This window comes from Phyllostomus hastatus, unplaced genomic scaffold (assembly GCF_019186645.2).
Source record: "Phyllostomus hastatus isolate PE091 unplaced genomic scaffold, TTU_PhHast_1.1 phas_scaffold_1066, whole genome shotgun sequence".
Taxonomy (NCBI): Eukaryota; Metazoa; Chordata; class Mammalia; order Chiroptera; family Phyllostomidae; genus Phyllostomus; species Phyllostomus hastatus.
This window is the reverse complement of record NW_025334004.1, coordinates 3,913,678-3,937,157: the sequence shown is the minus strand read 5'-3', so window position 1 is coordinate 3,937,157 and position 23,480 is coordinate 3,913,678. Positions and strand designations below refer to the sequence as shown.

At 44.3% G+C, this 23,480-nt stretch overlaps 1 protein-coding gene across 1 annotated transcript; it reads left to right on the top strand.

Annotated features, from left to right (window-relative positions):
* Positions 1-5,919: 5,919 nt before the first annotated feature.
* On the top strand, positions 5,920-22,616 carry ACTA2 (actin alpha 2, smooth muscle). Its single transcript, XM_045854237.1, has 9 exons — positions 5,920-6,028; positions 9,747-9,901; positions 11,474-11,602; positions 14,184-14,294; positions 15,738-15,822; positions 16,193-16,354; positions 17,883-18,074; positions 19,331-19,512; positions 22,325-22,616. The coding sequence occupies exons 2-9, from the start codon at positions 9,773-9,775 to the stop codon at positions 22,466-22,468; spliced, it is 1,134 nt and encodes a 377-aa protein (XP_045710193.1). The 5' UTR covers positions 5,920-6,028; positions 9,747-9,772; the 3' UTR covers positions 22,469-22,616.
* The last annotated feature ends 864 nt before the right edge of the window (positions 22,617-23,480 follow it).

Genomic DNA, 23,480 nt, shown 5'->3' with positions numbered 1-23,480 from the left:
TGTGTCTCATCCCAGATGCTCAAGTGTAATTGGTCTAAAGTGTGGCCTGGGCATTAGAATTTTTTTTTAAATTATTTATTTATTTTTAGAGAGAGGGGAAGGGAGGGAGAAAGAGAGAGAGAAACATTAATGTGTGGTTGGCTCTCACATGGCCCTCACTGGGGACCTGGCCCTCAACTCATGCATGTGCCCTGACTGGGAATCAAACTGGCGACCCTTTGGTTCACAGCCCGCGCTCAATCCACTGAGCTACGCCAGTCAGGCAGCATTAGAATTTTTAAAATCCCCTTAGGTGATTTGAGTCGGAGTCAAGTTTAGTAATAATTTTCTATACCTGTGCTGTCCAATATGATAGCCACTTGTGACATGGGGCTATATAAATTTAATTAAAGTTAAATAACATAAAAATTTCAATTCCTACCTTCACTGTAGTGATCTGTATTCACATGTGACTAGTGGCTACTGTATGAGACAGTGCAGATACTGAACATTTTCATCATTGCAGAAAGTTCTGTTGGACAAAGCTGGTCTATACCATTGGTATAGAAGAGATAGTTGGGGTCTTGTGCAAGAGGAAGAGTCCCTAAACATTTTCTATCAAAAATCCATAGGATGAGCCATTCTTATCATTGGTGGAGAATAACCATCTTATCCTGGTTTGCCCAATACTTCCTCAATCACTGGAAGTCTCATATCCCAGGATACCCCTCAGTCATGGGCAAACCATGCCAGTCACTAGAGATCCAGGCCTTTGTGAGGGAGAGCTCCAGCCAGTCAGAAGCTGGGAGGTTTGAGTCCAGTCCGCCTAGGAGTGAGGAGCTGATGCTGGGGATGTTTTTTGTAACTTAAGGCAGCTGGTGCCAGCATTGTCTGTGTGCCCAGAATTTCAGGAGGCCGGGATACTGAATAGTGAAGTCAGCTGCCTTTGCATGACGACTTAAGTGCTTGCTTCCTGTTAGCTTGGCGAATGCTGACACCTAGGCCACTAGCCACACCTCTGTGTATGTGCTTGAATTCAGTCTGGTGGAACTCAGGCATGTCTGGGTCTGAATCCCTGCTCCACTATTTACTAGGTGTGAAGCCTTTTGCAAGACATTAGCTTATCTGAGCCTCTATTTCCTCACCCGTAAAAAAAGAACAATATTGTCCCTTATGGTTGCCGTGAAGATCAAATGAGTTCATGTACGTAGAGAAAATAGCTCATAGTACTATCTGATAAACACAAATTAGTATTATTATTATTTACCTTCTCCTCAGAGTACCCTTGACCTCTTTGTTTAAAAACCATTTATTAAGCATCTTCTGTGTTTGATGCAGCTCAGTTCAAGAAACACTTACTGCCTGTTCTAGGCTCTAGGGAGGCAAAGATGAACTCAACTTAGTCTTTGCCTTGCAACACGTTATAGTCTGGACTGGGAGTTGGCAGCATTATTATAGAACAATGTAGTAAGTCTTATGAGAGATGGACATGGTGTGGTACAGGCAAACAGAGGGGGGCCGCTTAATCAAAACTGGGGGTGGAGGTGGGCAGGGAAGGCTTACTGGGGTGTGGTGACACCTGACTGAGTTGAGGATGAGTAAAACGTGCCAGAAAACTTGAGTGAGGGACGGAGTTAGAGAGGTGATTGGGAAAGATGGTTCCAGCCAGGAACAGCATGGGTAAAGGTCCAAGCTGGGAGTTAATCTGATTTGTTAGTGGCAAAGTCCACTGCTCAGTACTTTCGGAGAAATGTTGGAGCACACTACTTCTCAGGCAAAATGCAAGGGACAGTAAACAGTGCCCTCGTCCTCCAGGAATTTAACTCTGTTTTTAAAGTGCTCTTCTCTTTATGGTTAATCTAATTTCACAAGTTATCTGTTGGTGACAACAAGAATGTTAAAAGTTTTTCTGGCTCCCAAATCTGACAAGGTGCTATTCTGCAATTCGACATGTATTTTGTTCTTGTACAAATACAGAAATAAAATAAAATAAGGCACTTAAAGGTGCCCTTTTAATCTTGAAATACATTACATATTCTAGACACTCTGAAAGATTAAAGAAGTGAACAAGCTTACTCTGCTTCTCTGTCTGTCCTTTCTGAGATCATGGACAAACAGTTTTAGTTTTCCGATCCCTTTCTTAAGACAGGACTTGTATGCTCTTTCTTAATTATCCATTAAATGTTAGTAATATATCTCATGTCAATGCTACTGGTGAAAGAATTTTTAACCAAGAAGCTGTTGTAAGTGCGTGGCATGCAACAGGAAATACACGTGTGTGTGATGGGATGGGCACCCGCGCTACGGCGAACAATGGCCTCCCCCAAGCCCGTACACGTGTTATCTGAAACAGATTTCTTTTTTAAAGGAACTTACAGACGTGATTAAGTGAATGATCTTAAAGTACAAAGATTATCCTGATGGCTCAGCAGGGTCTGATACAACCACAAGGGCCTTTCTAAGGCCGGGGCAGGATGGCCGGAGTTGGAAGAGGGGTTGGAAGGTGCCACACTGCCTGCAGGCTGTGAAGACGGAGGGAGGCCCGGAGCCCAAGAAGGCAGGCAGCCTCTAGAAAGTGGAAAAGACGAGGGAACAGAGTCTCTTCCAGAGCTTCCCGAAGGAAGGACACCACCCTGATTTTAGCCCAGAGAAACCTATTTTGGATTTCTGACCACAAGAACTGTAATATAATAAACTTTTATTGTTCGAAGCCAGTAGGTCTGTTGTAATTTGTTGAAGCAGCAACAGGAAACTAGCACAGGGTGTCACCCTCCCCGGTTCAGCGTTTACCTCCCTGCACTCCGGCTGTTTGAGAAAGTGCGTCTCTCACGTCTACTTCCGCCTCCCCCTGCAGAACACCCCATAGCACTAATAGGTAATAATTACACAGTGCTCCCCAGGGGCGAGGCCAGGATCTAGGTACGTCTTATTCATTAACTCTTCACATCTCACTGCCACCTTGCAATAAGGTATAATTATTAACCCTATTTTTCCTAGAAAGCTAAGGCAGAGAGAGGGCACAGGAAGAGTAAGGGGCAGACCTAGAATTTGAACTCTGAATCAAAATCCTTTGTGTATGGATCCAAACGCTGTTGCCTTTATACAAGATAAGGTCTGAGAGCCAGTGGCCACTGGCTGCATCTCATCCTTCTGTTGCATGTTTCTCTCACCTTTAGTATGCATACTGTCTTCTCGTATGTGGGTTCCTTTGAGTTCCTCAGATTTTGAAATGAGTGAGAACACTATGAAAATAAACACCATCTACTGAGAATTAGCATATTCCCCAAGTACCAGTCCTTACATCCCCACAGGAGGCATCAAATCAAATTTGCAGTGAAGAATCTGGGTTATGCTCCAGCGAAGGATGGAACAGAGCCTGGCAAATCCCTGCAGATGCGGTGAGAGTCAGCACCGTGCAGGCATGGGTTTGACGAGTTCATCTGTGTGGGCTGACTCCCTTAGGAGAATCAGCCTTTGGTTCTGAGATTTCCAGAACCTCGAGAATTTCAAGCATGGGAGAAGGAAAGGGTACCTGGCTTTCACTGTCTTCTCAGACAAAATGAATTTTATGAGCTGAGCAAATGAGCTAATGAGTGTGACCAGGCTAGAGGAAACAACTCCTACAGCTCAAATTTTCAACAGCAACGGAAAATCATTTTCCTTAATAGATATCCATATTATAGAGATGTTTGCCAGTATTGCTGTGGCCTAATCTATAAGGTACTGGGGATAAAAAGTAAGAAATTGTCAGGCAATTGTTGAGTACTCACTGCTTACTCAGCTCTGAACTGTGCCCCAAAAAGGTTTAAAATTGTCCCAGATCTCAAAGAATTTACAATAAATCATCACTGAATAATGCTACCAAAATGGCGTATGATGTTTTAAGAACAACACATCTGGAGATGATTCTTGAGTATGTGCTTATAGTTTGGAATTTATTTTATAGTTTTTCTGAACTCAACCAAGTCATCAGACACTACTGTTTTTCTAACTGCTGGGTAACTCCTTGGATACATGGCCCAGAGCCCCAGAGAGTATCTGGCCACTAGAGAGATTTCTTTGCACATGCACATTCTCACCCAGAGCTGCTTTCTTTCACTGAAGACAGTTGGATGGGGTATAAAAGCATAAATCTCATATTCAGACAATGAGACAATTTAATCTCCTGCTCAGAAATTTATTTTCAGAGAGGGTTGCGGGAGAGAGAGTAGGAAGGAAAGAAAGAGGAAGGAAGGAAGGGAGGAAGGAAAGGAGGAAGAAGAAAAGGAGGGAGGGAGGGTAGGAGAAAGGGAAGGGGGAGGGGGAGAGGGAAGAAAAAGGAAAGAAGCTTGGAAGAAAAACTAAGCCTTGAGGCATCTTCCAGCATGTTCATGTCATGGTGGCCTGAGTACTGTCAGGGCTGTAGATGTGCACTACAGTCAAGGCAGAAAATGAATAAGAATCATAAAAGTAAACACCCGAACGCTTGTCTCTGGTGTTTAAAGGAACGTTTACTTTGCAAAGGACTAAGTTACTAAGGACTACACAGACACAGCTCGAGACAGAGGCGAGGGGAGTGGGATCCCACCTCTACTCAAATTGTCCCTTAATCAGGAAAATATAGAATTTTTACTTCACATGATCCCTGTTAGAAAAACCACAGGCTTAATCCAAATATTCGGCTTTATGTTGTACTGTGTCATCTTCATATTTGAACATTCGGACAGTTCTATTTTCTGGTTGATAAAAACTAGACACAGTTGACAACTTTCTGAAAAAAGCAGAGAAATCTGTTGTCATTTAGTCTTAAGCTACTTGAAAATTGTAAATAACCAACGGTGCAATTTCTTAAAGAGAAATATATATATATATATATGTATATATATACATATGTGTGTGTGTGGGTGTGTGTGTGCATGCACGCCACAAACTAGACAGACCAGGCACAGGAGCATGAGTGCATTGATGGCCACAGCTGTAAAATAAAGCCATTCATTCTGGGATTTTCTTTTTCACATGTCAGACGTCAGCAGTCTAGAAATACTCAGGGCATGCATCAAAAGTATTTTTATCGTAAACTGAGTTAGAGCTTCAGCTGGGAGGCGGAAAGCAGACCAATGTAAAATTATTGAAGCTGATGGTTGACATTTGGGAATGAGAGCTCAAATGCACATTTACGTTCATTCAGTGTCTGTCTTCGAGAAATCCCTGGGTCACCTGCTCTTCTATCACCTGTCACATGGGCCAGCGGGGAGAGAGGAGGATCAGAGAGATTTCCCTTAAACATGCTCTTTTTTCTCTCAAACTGCTTCTGTGACAGAATCCTGCATGGACATTCTACTCGAAGGATATCCCCTAATCGTGCTGCGAAACTGCTCAAATTAGCAGACATATCTAATGTAGCAAAGAATTAAAGTAATTATGGGAATGCAGGCTGCCAAGTCCCTCCGTGAAACACAGCCCTTCAGCCCTGTCTCCACTTCAGTTCCTACCCCCTTCACACTGGTCATGGGCTTGATTTACAAACACAGCATTGGCTACCGTAAAATCACCGTTCCCTCGATCTATTTATGAACAGTGGAAGCAATATCCTTCTTTACTGCTGGCCACCTTTGTTGGAGAGTTCTTAAAAGGCCACTTCTTTCTGTTCTCAGCTCACTAGAAACTGCCAGCGGGGCAGCAGGCTGGCACATTCTGAGGAATGTGCCACAAGCCGATGCCTGCATCTGCCTGTCCCCTTACACCAGCTCGGTGTCTCTGGAAGGTTCAGCAGTTGCTCTGAAGGCTTGGGGTGTTTATCTCCCACAGGCAGCTGAGCTGCCTCCCGTTTCATGAGCAGTGCAGTGGAATGTAGTGGAAGAGACCCAGGCCTCTGGCCACCCAGATTAGAGAGTTTTGTGCTGAGGTCCCTATATGGCTGTGTTAGACTGAACAACGGGCTCAAGTCTGTCTTTGTTCCTTGTTTGGGAAGCAAGTGGGAGGAGAACAGGCCAAGGGACTATATAACCCTTCGGCGTTCAGCCTCCCTGAACATCACCCAGAGCCGGGAAGCCCAGCCAGCACTGTCAGGGTAAGTGGCAGAGCCCAGGGATGTGACTTACAGATTCCAGCAGCTCTGATGTTATCCAGGATCACCGGACCTCATCCAAAGGGACTTGGCTGGGCTCATGTCCTCTGAAATGTTTGAATGAAAATTGTACTACTAAAATGATTGTAGCTTTTAGCTCTAATTACCTGACATTAAAAGGAAGGCTAAGAAGCAGCTTGGTGAGAAGGAAGAGAGGGAGAGGAAGATGGAATGAAATCTCTGTGTCACCTGTAAGATCTATTTATACTGAGCCAAAAGCCCAGATCTTGTTACATGTTTCAGGGATGCAATCTACCTGTCTGCATTTTTATAATTTGCATAAGTTACACACTTACTTATAGTTGGGCACTGGAAACTCCAGTATTTGTGGTTCAGATTTGGTGAAGGGAGTCTTCACTGGACTGGATTTTTAGTGCAGCAAAAGTGTCCGGAAGTGGATTTTAGTTGGTTAGTCTTTGGTATTGGCTGTTTGCATTTGCTTCTGGGTTCCTCTGGTTCTAATTGGCAGTGTCTTCTGTGAGAAGGTTATGTCTCTTGTGTGCAACTGCGAGCCTATGGTTTAGGATGTGCAGCACAGTAGCTGGGTCATTTGCAGCAGAGCGCAGCAGGAAACCAACTGAATCTTTTTCTGCAAATCAGAGGGAGGGAGCAGGGCGATCATCTGACAGCTGTTCTGGTGTCAGCCTTCTGGGTGTCTGGTTTGCATTTCTGTCGGCCTCAGGAGGCCAGAGGGAAGGTGGAGCCAGCCCTGCCACTCCAGGCTGAACTTCGCTGTAAATGAGGGCTTGGCAGCTTCAGCCCGAAATTGGGAGTTTTCATGCTGAGATTTTTCCTTCCATTTTGTGATCATGACTAAATATGGTTTGCTTTTCAAGACCAATGAGCTGGGAACAGCAACATTCTTCTCCCCCCTCCCCTCCCCTCCCACCAGCTACTCATTTTTGGCATGAGATGCACCCGGTCGGTCGGAGCAAACCCTCTGACCCGGGTGCAGTTCCAAAAGCAGACATTCGAGTGTGTTTTACCTAATTAGGAAATGCTGCGCTCCAGACCATTTTGCTCAGGCAGGTTAGATAAAGGTTGTAAACCACTGAGGCAACTCCTTTCCGGGGACACACAGACCTCTTCTGTAATGACAGTGCTCCTTTCAGAGATGATAAAATACTTCTGGGACATTTTTACTAAATAAAAGAACATTTAGTGAATTTTGAGCTTTTCTCCTACATGCTAGCTGATGCTGAGGGTCAGCCTACTCCTGCAGTCTGTTCCAACACTCCCCCAATCCTCCCTGCCCCTAAGGGTTGTTAAGGGTTGTTAAGGGTTGAAAAGGGTTGTTAAGAACGGGTATTCATGCTGAGCATCCTGTTGTATTTTTAAAGTGTCCTGTTGATATATTTCATCCTGCTTTCAGCTCTTACTTTTGCTTTGGAAAGTCTGCTTAGCACATCCAAAGACGGCCTGTGACCCGGGCCTGATGCCTCTGACAAATGCCTTGGGCCCCTAAGTGCTTCTCAGATTTGTCTCCTTATATTCTTTTCTCACCTCTCTCCCAGCTTCTTAGTTTGCTAGGAAAGATGCCGAACCCCACGAATGCAATGTCTGGAGAGGGAAGGGAAGGGTGAGAAAAGAAAGGCAATCCTTTCTCCAGGCCCAGTTTCCATTCCTGCAAGTGGAACCCAAAAGATGGGGGTTTCCATCCTAAGCCTGGAGGCAGTGTAGAAAGAAAGCAAAGACTAGGAATAAAAAGATCTGAATAATAATCATAGTCATCTAATGATATTTATACCAATCATTTAAAACAAATATTTAAAAGTATTAATTTCCTAAAAAGGGAAACAAATATTTATTGAGAACTCATAATGTATAAGACACTGTAAATTACTTTAAATGCTTTTAAAATATCTAGTCCTCATAAAACCACTATGTGATATATACCGATTTATGGCTGTTTTAGAGGTTTTTTAAAAAATGCTGTTATTTAGAGATGTTATGTAGTTCACTAAGCCACAGCTTCTAAGTGGTGGAATCTGGACGCAAAGGTAGGCAGTCTGACTCCAGAGTCCGTGCTGGTCGGCATCGTGTTCTGGGGCCTCTGCTGCCCTAACTTGACTGGTTTGGGGATCTCGGACAAGTCACCTGGACTCCTTGGCTACTGGCTTCCTTGCATGTCAGTTGGGGATAATAGTGTGTGCCCTGCATGTTAAAATATAACGTCTCAGTTGAGGTTCCTGCCCTTTGCAAAGGGTCATGTGACCTGAGGCCTTCCTGTGGAAGTTCTAGGCATTTGAAAAGACGCATTGATTTCATGCTTTTAGTCTTTCTTTTCTTACTTCCCAGAAATTTCCTTTAAAGTGTTGCCTTTTATATGTAGGTCTGGGTGTACAGTGAGTTCACCAACTGAGAAGAATCTTCCTCGCCTTGAAATCCTAAGATCTCCAAGTCAGGGGGGTCCATGTCTTTACAGATGTTCCCTCCTCATTCTGCTTGGCAAAAACAGAAGGGAATCTGGATTGAAAGCCAAGGCGTAGTGGTAGCCTTGGTGCAACTCTGCCCCTCACACCGTTTGCTTTTGAGCAAATCACTTCCCCTGGGTTTTCTCATTTGTAAAAATAAGGGCATTGGTAAAAATGTTCTCTGATAGGCCTTCAATATCCCAAATTGGTAAGCTGTTATTTTTGCCCTTGCCTTTCTGACTTTGTCGTAGGATCCAAGCTTAAGAGTAGGTTATTTAAAATGTTATTTTATTACTTAAAGAATACATGTTTAATTTAGAAAATATACAGACCCCAGGGAAGACAATTAAAAACACTTATAAAACCCACTACTTCAAAATAACTCCCATCAGTATCTTGGTGAATATGATTAATTTTTTGGCAATGTATAAAAATATATTTCAATGGGGTCATACAATTTTACTTTCTCTAACCTATTACTCTTATAATAGAATATAACTGTGCTTATCCGTTTATTAATCCTTCTTAATGGCAGCAAAGCATCCTACTGAATGATGTGCAATTTACTGGATTCTCCCCCATCTTGTTGGACTGTTAAGTTAGCTATGATTTTTATTAATGGAGAGTAACTTCAGCCCCTGTGATTTAAAGCACCTTGTTATTAGATTTTTTGCTGTTTCCAATGTTTTTCCAAGGGCAAAATAAAAGTTGCTGGGATTCAAAAGAGATTTTTCTTTTAGACATTTTATATTAAACATTTCAGCCTTTCAACATTTCCAAATTTTTACATGCTTGCCCATCCTTCAAAGTCTACATTTAAAAAAAGTTTAAGTTATACCTTTAAAAATATGAATTTGGGTGGATGCTGACAGCAAATTTCAAATACTTCTTTAACAGACGACAAGTGACTTGTCCCTTTGAGGACTGGGTCTCACAGTCTGACAGTCCCATCTGTGCTTTACAGCTGTTCATTCATGTGCGCGTTCAGTCAATGTTTACGAGCTCGAGAGACATGCCAGCCACTGTGCTGGAGGCCACCTGTGTGAATGTGAAAGTCTGACTCTTGACTTATAAACGGCCAGAAATTTAATTAAAGTACTTTGAGACAAATGCTGTGTTAGATAAAGGTCAGCCAAGAGTGCTCTAGGAGTAGAGAGGGGTCCCCAATCCTGGCCTGGAAGGTAGAACTCGGGTAAGTGTTGCAGCTGCCAGGTTACAGCTGGGGCAACTTCCCCCTGTTCCTACAGGACCTTGTGACTCGGCTTCAGCCAACATGTGTGAAGAAGAGGACAGCACCGCCCTGGTGTGTGACAATGGCTCTGGGCTCTGTAAGGCCGGCTTTGCTGGGGACGATGCTCCCAGGGCTGTTTTCCCATCCATTGTGGGACGTCCCAGACATCAGGTGAGCACAATTCTGTCAATTCCATTTGAGAAACAGCACTATGGGTTAGGTCCCTCTATGTCTGTGTGTCAGCCGGTGTGCACAGATTGCCTATTGCTTGCTGCCCCCAAATTATGTAACCTTGCTAAAAATATACCTTTGATGATTAACGTCAAGGAGTAAGTGCCAATTTTATATACAACATAACTTATCTGGTGAGTGTCTATCAGATATAAGTCTGCCCCATCTTCATAAGTTTTTTTGTCTAAATATAATCATTGCCATTATCATCACCAGCATCAGAAATACTGATGGGTTGCTTGATGTACACCATACTTACTCTTCAGAGAGAAACTGCACTGAAAGCTCAGGTCATTCATTCTCAAAGAGCTTGAGGTTAGACGAACGTAAGATTTACCAACTGTAATTTTACAGTTAGCTGCCAATGAAACATATCTGCACAGCAATATGGTAAATTTTTACATAATGTTATATATAAACAAAATGTTGGTGACAGCCACAAGGTAAAACTGAGAATTTCTTCTCAGAAATCATCCTTCACATCAGAAATGCATTTTGCACGTCGAGCTTACCTGACTGATATTTACGGCTCTCAGTTTTATGTGTATACACAACAACAAGTGATAGATGCTTCGCTCAGTGAACAAACTCTGTTTCTTTGCTGAAGGTGCTGTAGAGATGTTTTATGGATCTATAGTGGCCGTGAATGTTTTGTAATTCTAGGGCAGTCACTCTAGGGCAATTTAAAATTCCAGGAATGAGGAGAATTATTTCTTTTCTTCTTTTATTAAGCATCACCTTCATGGTGAAAAACAATACATCTGACAGATGTCTTAATGTTGATCAGTATGAATTTATCCATCAGAAACCAAGCACTGAATGGTCATTTGTAGATCTAGTGCTTTTGCTCATAATGGTTAAAAAACAACACTCATATACTCTTGAGTAGGTGACAACTTTAAAAGTTGCCTCCTTATAAGAGGCGAAGTGCCATTTAACTTATATGTAAAATTTCATACATTCATTAAACAAGTCATTATTGCAGGACAAATATATACCAGGCAATAGGCTATAGTGCCAAAGCAGACAAATGCAATCTCTGCCAGAACTCAACAAGGAACACAAGCCACAGCACACTCGTAAATCACCCATGTGGCCCTCTGTCATCTAGAGGCCAATTCAGGTCAATTTCCAATCAACTGAGGGATGTTGCTCAAGAACACAGTGATCACCAGGGGGGAGGAGGGATGGGCATAAGAGGGGAAAGGAGGGGAAAGGTCAGTCAAAGAACAGGTTTGAAGCACCCACGGATGAAGACAATGGGGCTGGGGGAGGACTGAATGTGGGAGGTGAGGGGTGCGTAGGGCAGGAGAGAGTAATGGGAGAAAAATGGGACAGCTGTAACCAAACAATAAACAAAGTTTGGAAAAAAAGAACATAGTGATCATAAGACTTGGCATATTGTTGTTGGTGCCAAAAGAGGAACTTTATCTTTTAATAATTTAACTTTGTGACTGTCATCAATTCATCAGTTCTGGGAAAGGCTGACTTTAATGCACTGAATCTTTTTAGGGAGTGATGGTGGGAATGGGACAAAAAGACAGCTACGTGGGTGATGAAGCACAGAGCAAAAGAGGCATCCTGACCTTGAAGTATCCGATAGAGCACGGCATCATCACCAACTGGGACGACATGGAAAAGGTACTAGAGCTTCCCTGCGGGCTGAGCCTGCGGGCTGGGTAATGCCTGCGGGCCCTGATTCAAAGCTCGGTGCTACCAAGGCCCAACTGTGCTTTTACTTGTTCATATTTTTTCTAGATGATCACTGACTGGGAAAAATAAATCCTGAAGCATTTCTTTAAAAAAAATTCCTTGCCTAACAGGGTTTATAAACTAATCAGAGGAAGGCAGTTCCGTGGGTGAGAACAGTCGTCCTTTGCCAGCAGTGGGAACTAGTGGTCTATTGCTCAGTTGCGTGGGTTACCTCCTAGCACCTGCCTGAGCTGAGTGGCCGCCAAGAGGATGGCCCTTGTCTCCTCAGAGGCTGCGTGGCTCCCAGTGCTCTGCAGCCACAGAGCCCAGGAAGTGCTGGGAGTAACCTCTCCCCACTCATTCGTGAAAGCTTTTCATGAACTCACCCTGAGTATTTTTTTAAGTATTTTAATTTCATTACAGAAAAGAAGGCTGTGACATTGTGGGCTCAGCACCTTCCTGTTTGTCCCTCAACGGTGTTGGGGCACAACAACTGACAATGGTTTTAAGTAGATACATTTTTAAAAGTGTTTCTCTGTGTTACATTTAAGTAAAGTCTTTATCTCCCAGGCTCATGTAAAAGAGCTAATGAAGAGATGAGTCAAATTCTGGGATTTTGATGTTTTATTAGGCATCATAGAAACACAAGTGGTCAGAGAAAAAATGGAAGAAATAATGAGAAAGTGACATAAAATGTTTTAAATGCAGCAAAATATATTAGAACCACAACATCTGGATTTTTATTTATCAGCTCTGTGCACACACACACACACACACACACTTAGCAGTTTAAAAGAGAAATAGTGTTGCTAGAATTTATTAATAATAATGTTGGAACCTTGGCCTCTCCACAAAAATTGCATTTCGTTAGCTTTGCTTGCTCTAAGAGACTGGACTTGGTTAACACTGTGGTTTGCACAGAGGAGAGGATATTAATAACAGGGAGCAAATATTTTTTCAGATTTTCTCCATGGAGCTGCCAGCATTTCAGAATGTCTCCCACCCCCACCCCACACCCAACCCTGGCCATATTGCTCAGTTGGTGGGAGCATCATCCCGTACACCAAAAGGTTGCAGGTTCAATTCTCTGTCAGGGCACATACCTAGGTTTCACGTTCAATCCTGGGGCAAGATGCCTACAGGAGGCAACTGACTGATGTTTCTCTCTCATATCCATTCTCTCTCTCTCTCTGCCTCCCACCCCCTTTAAAACAATAAACATATCCTTGTATCATTGGACAAGGATTTTTAAAAGACAGAATATGTGCCCCTGGAGAAAGTTCTTTAGAATGCATAAAGCATTTCATAATTTCTAATATTCAAATTCAAAGTGGCTGCAGGGAATTGGTCGTTTTTTAAATGATGTTTTAGAGTAACCACAGCAACATGACTGGCAGGATTTCTCGAATACTCTGTCTGATACTTTTGCTCCATCAAAGAACTCTCAGAAGTCTTTCATTTCCTTTCCAGGAACCACAAATTCAAAACTGAAGAAACTAGAACAAGATAAAGAGTGTATCAAGTTGATCTTGCTTTTGTTAATTTATAATCTTTCACCACAGTTCTTGTTTTGTCTTAATTCTAGATAAATGTAATATTCCTGATGCTAGAGGAGAATTCTCATGCTTTAAAAAATAATCAATTTATCCCTTTTGTACAGTGGTTTGTTCTTCATGGCACGCAGGGCTTAAAGAGAAAGCAAAAGCACACTTGTGTCCAAAGTACATTCACACAAATACACTATAAACAGGTGCTGGCTTTGGAAACACCCGAAGGCCAGACTTGTACCCATGAGTGCAATAACCAGAGTGTCCCAATGGAGGCAGGCTTTCCCCAGGCCCGGAGAGCAAAAGGGGTGCAGGGGATGGAGACTGGAGGCAGGGTGACCTGTCTTCTCTTAGCATACACTGCAGAAGGAGATTTCCCGAAAGTATTAAAAAATGGCAACTAGGTCTTCAGGTCAGCTTCATCCACCCATTTATGTTTTCATTCATTTGTCCTTTTACTTGACTAAACTAAGTCATTTCCCTGTCAACATTAACTAAAATGGAAGAAGTAAGGGGTAAAGAAGACAGTTGAATAATAATAGCATTTATTCTGGGCCAGATGCTAGGTGAAATAGTAACTCTGGGGTTTGCTTATTTAAATCTCACAAAGACATGCTGATGATTTTTATATCAGCCATGGTGAGACTGGAGCTGAAAAGGGCTAAAATTTGCCTAAGCTCGCACCATCCACAAGTGGTTGAGCTGGGACTTCAATTCAGATTTGATGCCAAAGCCTGCGCCCTTAACCACTACTCCATCCCGCCTCGCAGACCTGGGTTTGGGTTTTTGTTCATTCAGCTACGAGCCATAAATCCTTGGGCGAATTCCTCAGAGTCTGCAGCTTCAGTCTCTACTTTGGTAGAACTGTGGCCACACAATGAGTACTTTGTCCTGGTTTCGTGTAGCTCATTCTGGTCCCTTTTTGGGGTCTGCAGTACCCCCACAGCATCCCCTCATTGTGCTTCTGCCCTGTTTCCCCCTAGATCTGGCACCATTCCTTCTACAATGAGCTTCGTGTGGCCCCTGAAGAGCATCCGACCCTGCTCACCGAGGCACCCCTGAACCCCAAGGCCAACCGCGAGAAAATGACCCAGGTAAATGCCCACCCCCCGGACCCGGCACACTGGGTTTGGGGAAGTCCGTGTGGCAGGGACTGCACAGGGCAGCAGAGACTGACAACTTCCCAGGCATTTGCGGACTCCAAAGGACAGGACCATCCTAACGGTGCTCATGTTCTTACTGCAGAAATGACACCCCTTCGACCTCCGAGAGCAATAAGACATGTAAAAGATTTAATTCAAAAAATGACAAGTTCAGGTTAAAAACATCTAAGGAGAAGTCACTTGAAAATGTAGGAGGACACAAAGTGGGGAATTTTGGTTCTGGAATTCAAGGTCTGAAAACTGGATCTGTCATTTGTTAGCCATATGACTTTAAGCAATCCACTTAACTTCTCAGAGCCTCAGATTCCTCCTTTAACAGTTGGGAAAGTTATACTATTATTCTTCAAAAGGTTGATCTGAAGGTTAGTGAGGCAAAATGTGAAATGTATATTGGTGTTTGGTGTACTAAATACTTAACAAGCAATAGTTATTATTGTCTTCATTGTGACTTGTCTGAACCCCAAAGGCCTTACTGCAGAAAACCATTCGTTCCACCAGCCAGACAAAGTTTCCGGTTTGGAGGAGCTTTGCAATAAAAACATCTAATGTCAATTTCATACTCACTTGTGGTTAAGCGCTGGGCTAAGTATTTTACATGCATTGTCTCTTTAAATGTTAACAACGTGTGAAGCAAGATCTATTATTATCAAATATGTAAATGAAGAAATCAAGGCTCAAATACATTAGGTGAATACCCTAAGGTCACACAGCTAGAAATGGCAGAGCCTGGAGTGGACCCTAAGGACTGCAAGGCCCTTTCCTGGGAGGAGCTCCCGGTGCTGACAGCAACACACCAGCAGTTACTCTGGCGCAGGGAAACACCTGCGTGCTGGGGAATCGCTCCACGTAGCCAGATGCTGTTTCTGATGGGCATTGTTGTTCCTGTGCGTGGTGTGAAGGCAGGAAACTAGTTGAGAATTATGGCTCTCCAGCAAATGATCTCACACATTCTAGTGAACAGTCAGAGCTGGGAGGGTTTTGCAGATGGAGAAATGGAGGCTGGGCATCTCAGTGTACACAAACTCATGATGAGTGACTTGGAGGGGCTCTGGTCACATGCGGTCCCTCTGTTACCAGCAAGCAATTCTCATCTGGCAGGAAATAGGGCTCCTTCCCCTGCAACCAGAGTGGCCTCAGATTCTAGGGCTGGCAGTGACCCAGCCCCTACATGAAAAAGTAGAACTGATTAAGTAAAACCTCAGACAAACCACAGAACTAGGCTGGTCACAACCAGTCTGAGCTTCAGGTTTAAAAGGCCTCTTTCCTTATACCAGAGAAATTAAGATCTGTATTTATCAACAAGAAGGCACTTTCTTGAACATTCTTGGTAAGTCTGGCAGCATCACTAACTTAGTTCTTTGGATGGCTTTGCAGATTATGTTTGAGACTTTCAACGTCCCGGCCATGTATGTGGCGATTCAGGCGGTGCTGTCCCTCTATGCCTCTGGACGTACTACTGGTAGGTGCCTGGGGGGAAGGGGAGCCTCCACTGAAGACACCAGCAGTTACAGAATTGGATGGTTATACCTGCGTGTGCTGAGGTCACTGAGGGTTACTCAGAGTTGACAGGGCTAATCCCAGCCCTCACAGGTCTTCCCATCATCTACAAAAATGAGCCCTTGAGCTTCTATTTCCAGTAGCACTTTTATTGTTCCTCTCTTCTTACTCTTTCTCTTCCCCAAGTCTTCTCCCCCTTTCCTGACCTTCCAAATGCTTTCCTTTCTTTCTTTCTTTCAAATAAGAGGCTTAGAAATTCCCCCTCTACTAGGCCAGCCAGTGGCCACCTGCCAGTCACTGTGGTGACTTTTATTGTGCCTAATGTCCCCCAGGCATTGTGCTGGACTCTGGAGATGGTGTCACCCACAACGTGCCCATCTACGAGGGCTACGCCCTGCCCCATGCCATCATGCGTCTGGACCTGGCTGGCCGAGATCTCACTGACTACCTCATGAAGATCCTGACAGAGCGTGGCTATTCCTTCGTGACTACAGGTGAGGCCCGTGGGAACAGCAGGCGGAGGGTGGAGGGGCAGTGTGCTCCTCCTCATCACTACAGGACCCCAGTGACTGGCTGGTGCAGAGGCGGGAGGGAGTCCTGCAGGTGGCCGGGACTGACTGCACCACCCAGAGCCAGGTGTGGCTTTTTTTTTCTTTAAATTGGGTGAAACTGCAAAATGATTATACTGTTTCCTTGACAAGAATAGTAATAACCATCTAGTATGATAGAGTTGTATTTTCTGAGCATTTTTAAATCCCCTCCACTCACAAATAGAAAAGAGAAAGTGCAGGGACCAGAGAGAGCAGGCCATGGTGACTGGCAGTCTTTGGAGACACCCAGCCAGGGCCTGGGCCCAGTTCTATCACTCACTCGCTGTGTGATCTCGAGCAAGTGTCACAGCCTCACTAGGCCACAGTCTCTTCATCTGTAAAGGGAGATGGTCGAGGCCCATCTCTGGCATGACTGTCCAGAGTACTGAGTGAGATAATGCACGTGGAACACCCAGCACAGAGTAAGCATGAGGAAGGAGTTATTAGCCAGTGTTACCACTAACCCAGCAGGCAGTGAGATGTTCAGCTTTGGATTCTGAGCCGGAACCGCCGGGTCTCCACCCACGAGAGGCAGAGGCAGAGGCAGAGGCAGAGGCAGAGGCAGAGGCAGAGGTTGTAGAGACATTTGGGCCTCCTCGGTGCCCTTGGCCCTAGCTGCCTGCCTTCACCTCACCAGTTTGGTGTCGTCTAAATGTTTATGTTTCTCGACATGCCTGTGGCTTATTCTAGACTCCAAGTTTGAGCCTGAAGTTGCTGAAGCTTCCTCTAGGAGTAGAGAGTTAAATTAATGCTGTTGCTGACTTTGGTCCCCACCAAGAACCCCCCAGATACCTCTAAAAGGTTCCCAGAGGGAACCAATAGCTGGGAACTTCAGAGTGTGGGAGTGTGAGAGGTGTCACCTGTCCACTCTTCATACCTCCTTCTATATGCACCACTGCAGACTCCTGGATGGCTCTGGCCCCTGGCCAGGGCCTGCCCCTCTCCAGAAGGTGATGGCTATGCCAAGGATTAGAACTGGAACCTACTTGGACCAGGTGACATAGATCACCAGAGCTTTTTTGAAAACTGTGGGGGTCCCAGAGGGGCTGCTTCAGCATAACTTCCAGGTCAACCAAGCAATCCAATATAACTAACTGTTATAAAAAATTATAACACAGGGTGATCAGTTAACCTTGCAAAAATACAATATACAAGAAGATTTCCTGCTCTGCGCCTTTCTCTAGCCAGCTTATTTCATTCCCATCATGCATTGGCCAGATGTTATTTACCAAGAGTCTACCATGCGTGATGCACTCTGCTAGGAACAGAAGTGGTTCCCTGGTGGACCTATAATTTAATTACTATCAGGGATTTGAGGTTGCAGAATATTGAACTTATACACTGTTTTGAAGGAACCACTATTGTGGGAGAGACAGGTAAGAGAGGTGGATTTTTACCACCTGTGCAAACCCTGATATTTGCATCTCAACAGCTGAGCGTGAGATTGTCCGAGACATCAAGGAGAAACTGTGCTACGTAGCTCTGGACTTCGAAAATGAGATGGCCACGGCCGCGTCCTCCTCCTCCCTGGAGAAGAGCTACGAGCTGCCTGATGGGCAAGTGATCACCATTGGGAATGAGCGCTTCCGCTGCCCCGAGACCCTCTTCCAGCCCTCCTTCATCGGTAGGCAGCAGCGTCCCGCCCTGGGAGGGGGGGATCACCCTCCCCGCCCCTACACAGCTGGCCTTTGGCCATCAGCGCTTTTCTGCATGTGCTGGGGCCACAAGACCAAACCATTTCTGAACCAGGGTGAGGCTAAAAGTGTCACATTTGTCAAGTGAGAAGACTTAAGGCCAGGAAAGGAGTTTTCTTTCCAAGAAAACACTATGTTGCAGTTAAGCCAGAAGCATTCTTGGTGTCTGGTGTAGGATGAAAGCGAGTATTATTTGTGCTTAGGACAGAGTGGAGCCACCGGGTGAGTAGGAACGGTGTGCTGAATGCTGCGAGTTTGGAAATGGTAGAAGGAGAGGAAAACAGAAGAACCTCTTCTTAAATTAGCATTGATCTTGAGAGAAAGGTTAGCATAGCTGTTTACAGAGGGCAGGCTCTGGGAGCGGTGAGCCTGGGTTTGAGTGCTGGTTCCACTTTCAGGTTCTCAGGAAAGTTGCATAACTTCCCTACGCCTCAGTGTCCTCGTCGCTAAGGGGTGGACTGTAGCTGTGCTGAGGGCAGAGGGTGGCTGCGAGCACCACCTGAGATGTGTGCGGAGCACTTCGCCCAGGGGCTGACCAGAACAAGCACACAACAGTTGCTAGATACTGCCAGTAACCAATAGTTAGGAATTATTATTCCTACTATTGCTGTTACTATTTTTTTATTATTCATCACAGCACAGCAAAAGACGAAGGGCCATCTAGAGGTTCTTTTCAAAAGACACACATCAGGAATTAACAAAAAAGTTCAGATTAAAAAGTATTATCAAGACTGAAGAAAAATGAGTCTTTGTCCAAATAGGATGAAGCACTTTTCTGATGGTTCAGCTCCATGTTGCTTTGATGAGTGACAACGATGTGGCAGCCTAAGAGACTTGGGAGCCTTCTGAGCAATGGCTGTGACACTGGCTCAGTGTGGAACCTCCTACAGGGAGACTCAAGATATTTCCCTGATTTAAACCATAGACAGCAGTGAGTCTATTAAAAATAGGTGATGTGATGTGGCAGCCCCCACCCTCCCAGGGGTGTTGCTAGAGGCCCCCACACTAGATGAGAGGTAGGAGGACGTTGAGCATTACAAGGACCTTTTGGTCTCCGAGATGGGTGGTCCCTAGATCATTATGTCTGCTTAGTTCCGGTCAGGGTGAGATCTTCCATGTAGGTCTTCCATGTCCCATGTGGGTTCTACCCTCCAACCAAGGACCATGGCCTGTGTCTCTTTTCCAGGGATGGAGTCTGCTGGCATCCATGAAACCACCTACAACAGCATCATGAAGTGTGATATTGACATCAGGAAGGACCTCTATGCCAACAACGTCCTCTCTGGGGGCACCACCATGTACCCTGGCATTGCCGACCGCATGCAGAAAGAGATCACGGCCCTAGCACCCAGCACCATGAAGATCAAGGTATAGTTCAGTGACAGGCCCCAGGGCTATGCTGCTGGTGATGCTGATCCTGTCACCAGATGTGAAGGACTCTTCAGAGACCATATCTTGGTTACCTGTGCTCACAGGTTTTAGGGCTAGGCAGTGGGTCCAAGACCATAAGTTTCATACCTTAGGGGATATAAGTCAATCCAGTTCATAAAAGATGTCAAATTATCTTGTACAAAATTTAATTTATAATCATCCTTGTTTATATGCTATTTTAGCAGCTGCACTAGAGGTCGACAGAGCTGCTCATGTGCCCAATCTCTTTAAACTACATAGTTTGTTGTGTTTCCTCATCACAAAATAGTGCATCTTGAGTGCAGAACATTTAAAAAAAATTACAGAGGATCCAGATATATTTCTGAAGAGGTTTAAGCCCTGTAGACTCAATATCGTATACTCTTCTCCCACTACAAAACACGATCACATCTCAGTGGCCAGGAAGGAGAATTCGATCTTTATCTCTCTGCACACCTTTTGATACAAGGGCTCAAAAGCACAGGATGACTCCAGAGCCACCCAGGACCCCTGTATTGTGTGAGTTTTGAGTCCCAGTTATGGGAGCCCAGAGATTAAACAGATCATTCTTTGGAAGCAACCTTGCACGGGACTAGTGATTTCACAGAAGCTGTTATTGCTTTGTGAGGGGGCAGCCCAGGTGCAGTTCACACACATAAGAAGTATTTTAACAGGTTCCATTACTTGCACTTCTCTCTCTCTCTCTCTCTCTCTCTCTCTCTCTCTCTCTCTCTCTCTCTCTCCCTCTCCCTCTCTTCTTTCTCTCTTTGGAAAGGCTATGCAGGTCACATAAAAGCGTGCTAGACCGAAGCACATAATCTCTCTGCAGTATCAGTTTTGCAAGGCTTCACAGTGAGAGAAGGGACTGTTTTTTTAGAACTGGTGCCTCCTTGGGTGCCCCTCTGATCTGCTCTGACCTCTTTTCCCTCCTACACTGATGGAGGAGGATGAAGCCAGCTGCTGGGCTCACTGACAAAGCCAACCTAGACTGGAGGTAAATTACAGAGAGAGACTGTGGCTTGCTCAAGTGGAGAGTTCCTAGTTCTCCAAACTTGGCTTCTTGAATAGAAATGAATGTGGAACTTTGGGCTCCAGTGTGGTAAGAGAAAATCATTAAAAGCCTAGGACAGTAAGGTCCTAACATTAAGGGAAACTGAAACTGGATGAGGGGTTTACAGGAACTCTGTGCATACTCTTTACAACTTTTCTGTAAATCTAAAATTATCCCCCCAAAAGGTTACCTCTAAAACTTAACAAAACAAAACCAGAAAACACCTGGGAGAGGTCTGGGTTTGAATACTGGGTTTAACACGCACACAACCAGTGATAGCCAAGCCAATTACCTAAACCTCTCTCAGTCTCTCTTTCCTCCTCTGCACTGTGGGAGTAATTTAATACTCTTAGAAGTGGTTATGAAAATTAAATGAGATAACGCATGTTAAAACAGATTCTTAACATAGTGTCTGGCACATAAAACATGCTCAGTAAATATTAACTCCTTGTATTCAAAATAAATGTTCAGCCCTAGATGGTGTGGCTCAGTGAATTGACCAAAGGTTCGCTGGTTCGATTCCCAGTCAGGGCACATGCTGACTGGGAAGGTCCAGGAATCCCCAGTAGGCCATTGCCGGCCAGGTCCCCAGTAGGGGGCACATGTGAAGCAACCACACATCAATGTTTCTCCCTCTTTCTCCTTCCCTTCCCCTCTCTCTAAAAATAAATTAAAAATAAATGTGCAACCAGAGCTTGGAGGATAAACAGAAATTAAATCTTTTTATCCTGGTTTCAGAAACAAATTGTCTGTTTGACTGAAATATCCATATTCATTTCTACCCAAATATCCAAGTCTGGGGTGGAATTTAAAATTGTTCAACTGTGGCCATTTTGGGATTTACTGCAGGTAGGCAAGAACCCTGGCCTGATTTGCTGCTCTCTGTGCCTGAATTATTCAATTATTTAGGAAGTTTTAGCCCCGGCTCAGTGGACTGAGCACCAGTCTTCAAGCCAAAGTGTCGCTGGTTTGATTCCCAGTCAGGGCACATGCCTGGGATGCAGGCCAGGACCCCAGTAGGGGACGCATAAGACACAACCACACACTGATGTTTCTCTCCCGTTCCCCCTCCCTTCCCCTCTGTCTAAAAATAAACAAATAAAATCATTTAAAAAAGTTTTTAGCATCCCCTTGCATGTTGGGCCTGTGCTATGGGTAAGGCTAGGCAATGCCTGTAACTGGGACCTATCCCAGGCACACGGCCCTCCCAACAGGGAGCCCTGAGCTCCTCATTGTGAAACGGTGCACCTCAGTGGACTTGATCAGGTGGGAAAACCCTGCGCGGCACGTTTGGCACAATCAAACTTCTCACTGAAGGCCCTGGTGGTTGTTTCTGTACAAAGTGTGCTGTGCCGAGTTCTGAGGCACAGCTTACGGAAATCAAAGACATCATCAGGGCTCTTAAGTGGAGGCCTTGCAGGATTTGGGGTCAACTTCCAATGTGCACAACAGCAGACTGAATGTGGTGGAGGTGGGATGAATGCTTTGCAATAGATTGAGTAAAGGAAGCCAGAAAAGCAAGTGCGCTCCTTGAAGAATCTCTAAATCCACAAGCTATGAGCACCCCCTTGGATTAGGGTTAAGGTTGGGCATCTGACAGTCCAGACTGTCCCCAGTGTCCCTGACACCTCAGCCAGACCCACCAAATCTGGACCCTGGTGGCAGCCCAGGCTCTGCCCTAGTACACTAATGGCCCTTCTTTCTCATCTTGACCAACAGATCATTGCCCCTCCGGAACGCAAATACTCTGTCTGGATTGGCGGCTCCATCCTGGCCTCTCTGTCCACCTTCCAGCAGATGTGGATCAGCAAACAGGAGTACGATGAGGCCGGGCCATCCATTGTGCACCGCAAATGCTTCTAAAATACTTCCCTCCTCTCTTTGTTTCTTGCACACAACTGTGAATGTTTTGTGGACTAATACCTTCAATTCTTCTCCATATCATTCCTAGCCAAAGCTCTGACTCATTGCCTATGTGTTTTTTAATAAATCTGAAATATGTTACCTTTAACCTGTGGCCTTGGCCTCTGATCGACACCCAGCTATCACATATTTCTTAGATTGACCTCACCCGTTACACCGTGGCTCCCTCTAGTGGTGAAGCCAAGTACATGACACGACTAAAATGTATGTGTAAGTTTCTCAGCACAGGGTAGAGGAATCACATAAACATGGGAAGTTCCAAGTAAATGCTGTTGGTGGGAAAAAAGAATTGCAAATACACAGGAGATTAATATAAGCATAGATACAAGTCTACCAATAGGATAATCCACACTGATTTCACAATTTGAATAGTCATATTTGCTCTCTTAAAACCTCAGTTTACCTAATGGGAGTGTATGTGTTTACATACATTCATACATGTATTATATATACACATGTATATGACTTTTAATATATAAACATACTAAACTTAATAAATGTATTTTAATAGAAGGTATGACATTTATCAGAGGAAACAGATTTTTTAAAAAATCATTAAGTACTCTTCTAAAATCTCATCATGCATCTGGATCATGTTTCCCTTCTCCTGATCAATATCTGTCTCTGAAAAGGATACTAAAGATATATTTACACCAGAAGGGATGGAACAGATAACAATATTTTTCAAGGATCACTGGTGTCAATCATCATACTGAGGGTTTTGCACATAATCTCACTCACCTGCTCTTCAGAATTGTGTGGTGAAAATATTATTATCATGCCCATTTTATATATGAAGAAACAGAAGTTGTTCCCTTAATATTATTATATAAGGGAGCTGCCAAGTTCAACTTCTCTTTCACCCATCTTACCTTTACAAAGATGTGTAAAAACACCTTCTCTGAGCTTATGGGTCTTCGTCTCAAAGCACTTTTCTACCCTGGCAGTTTAG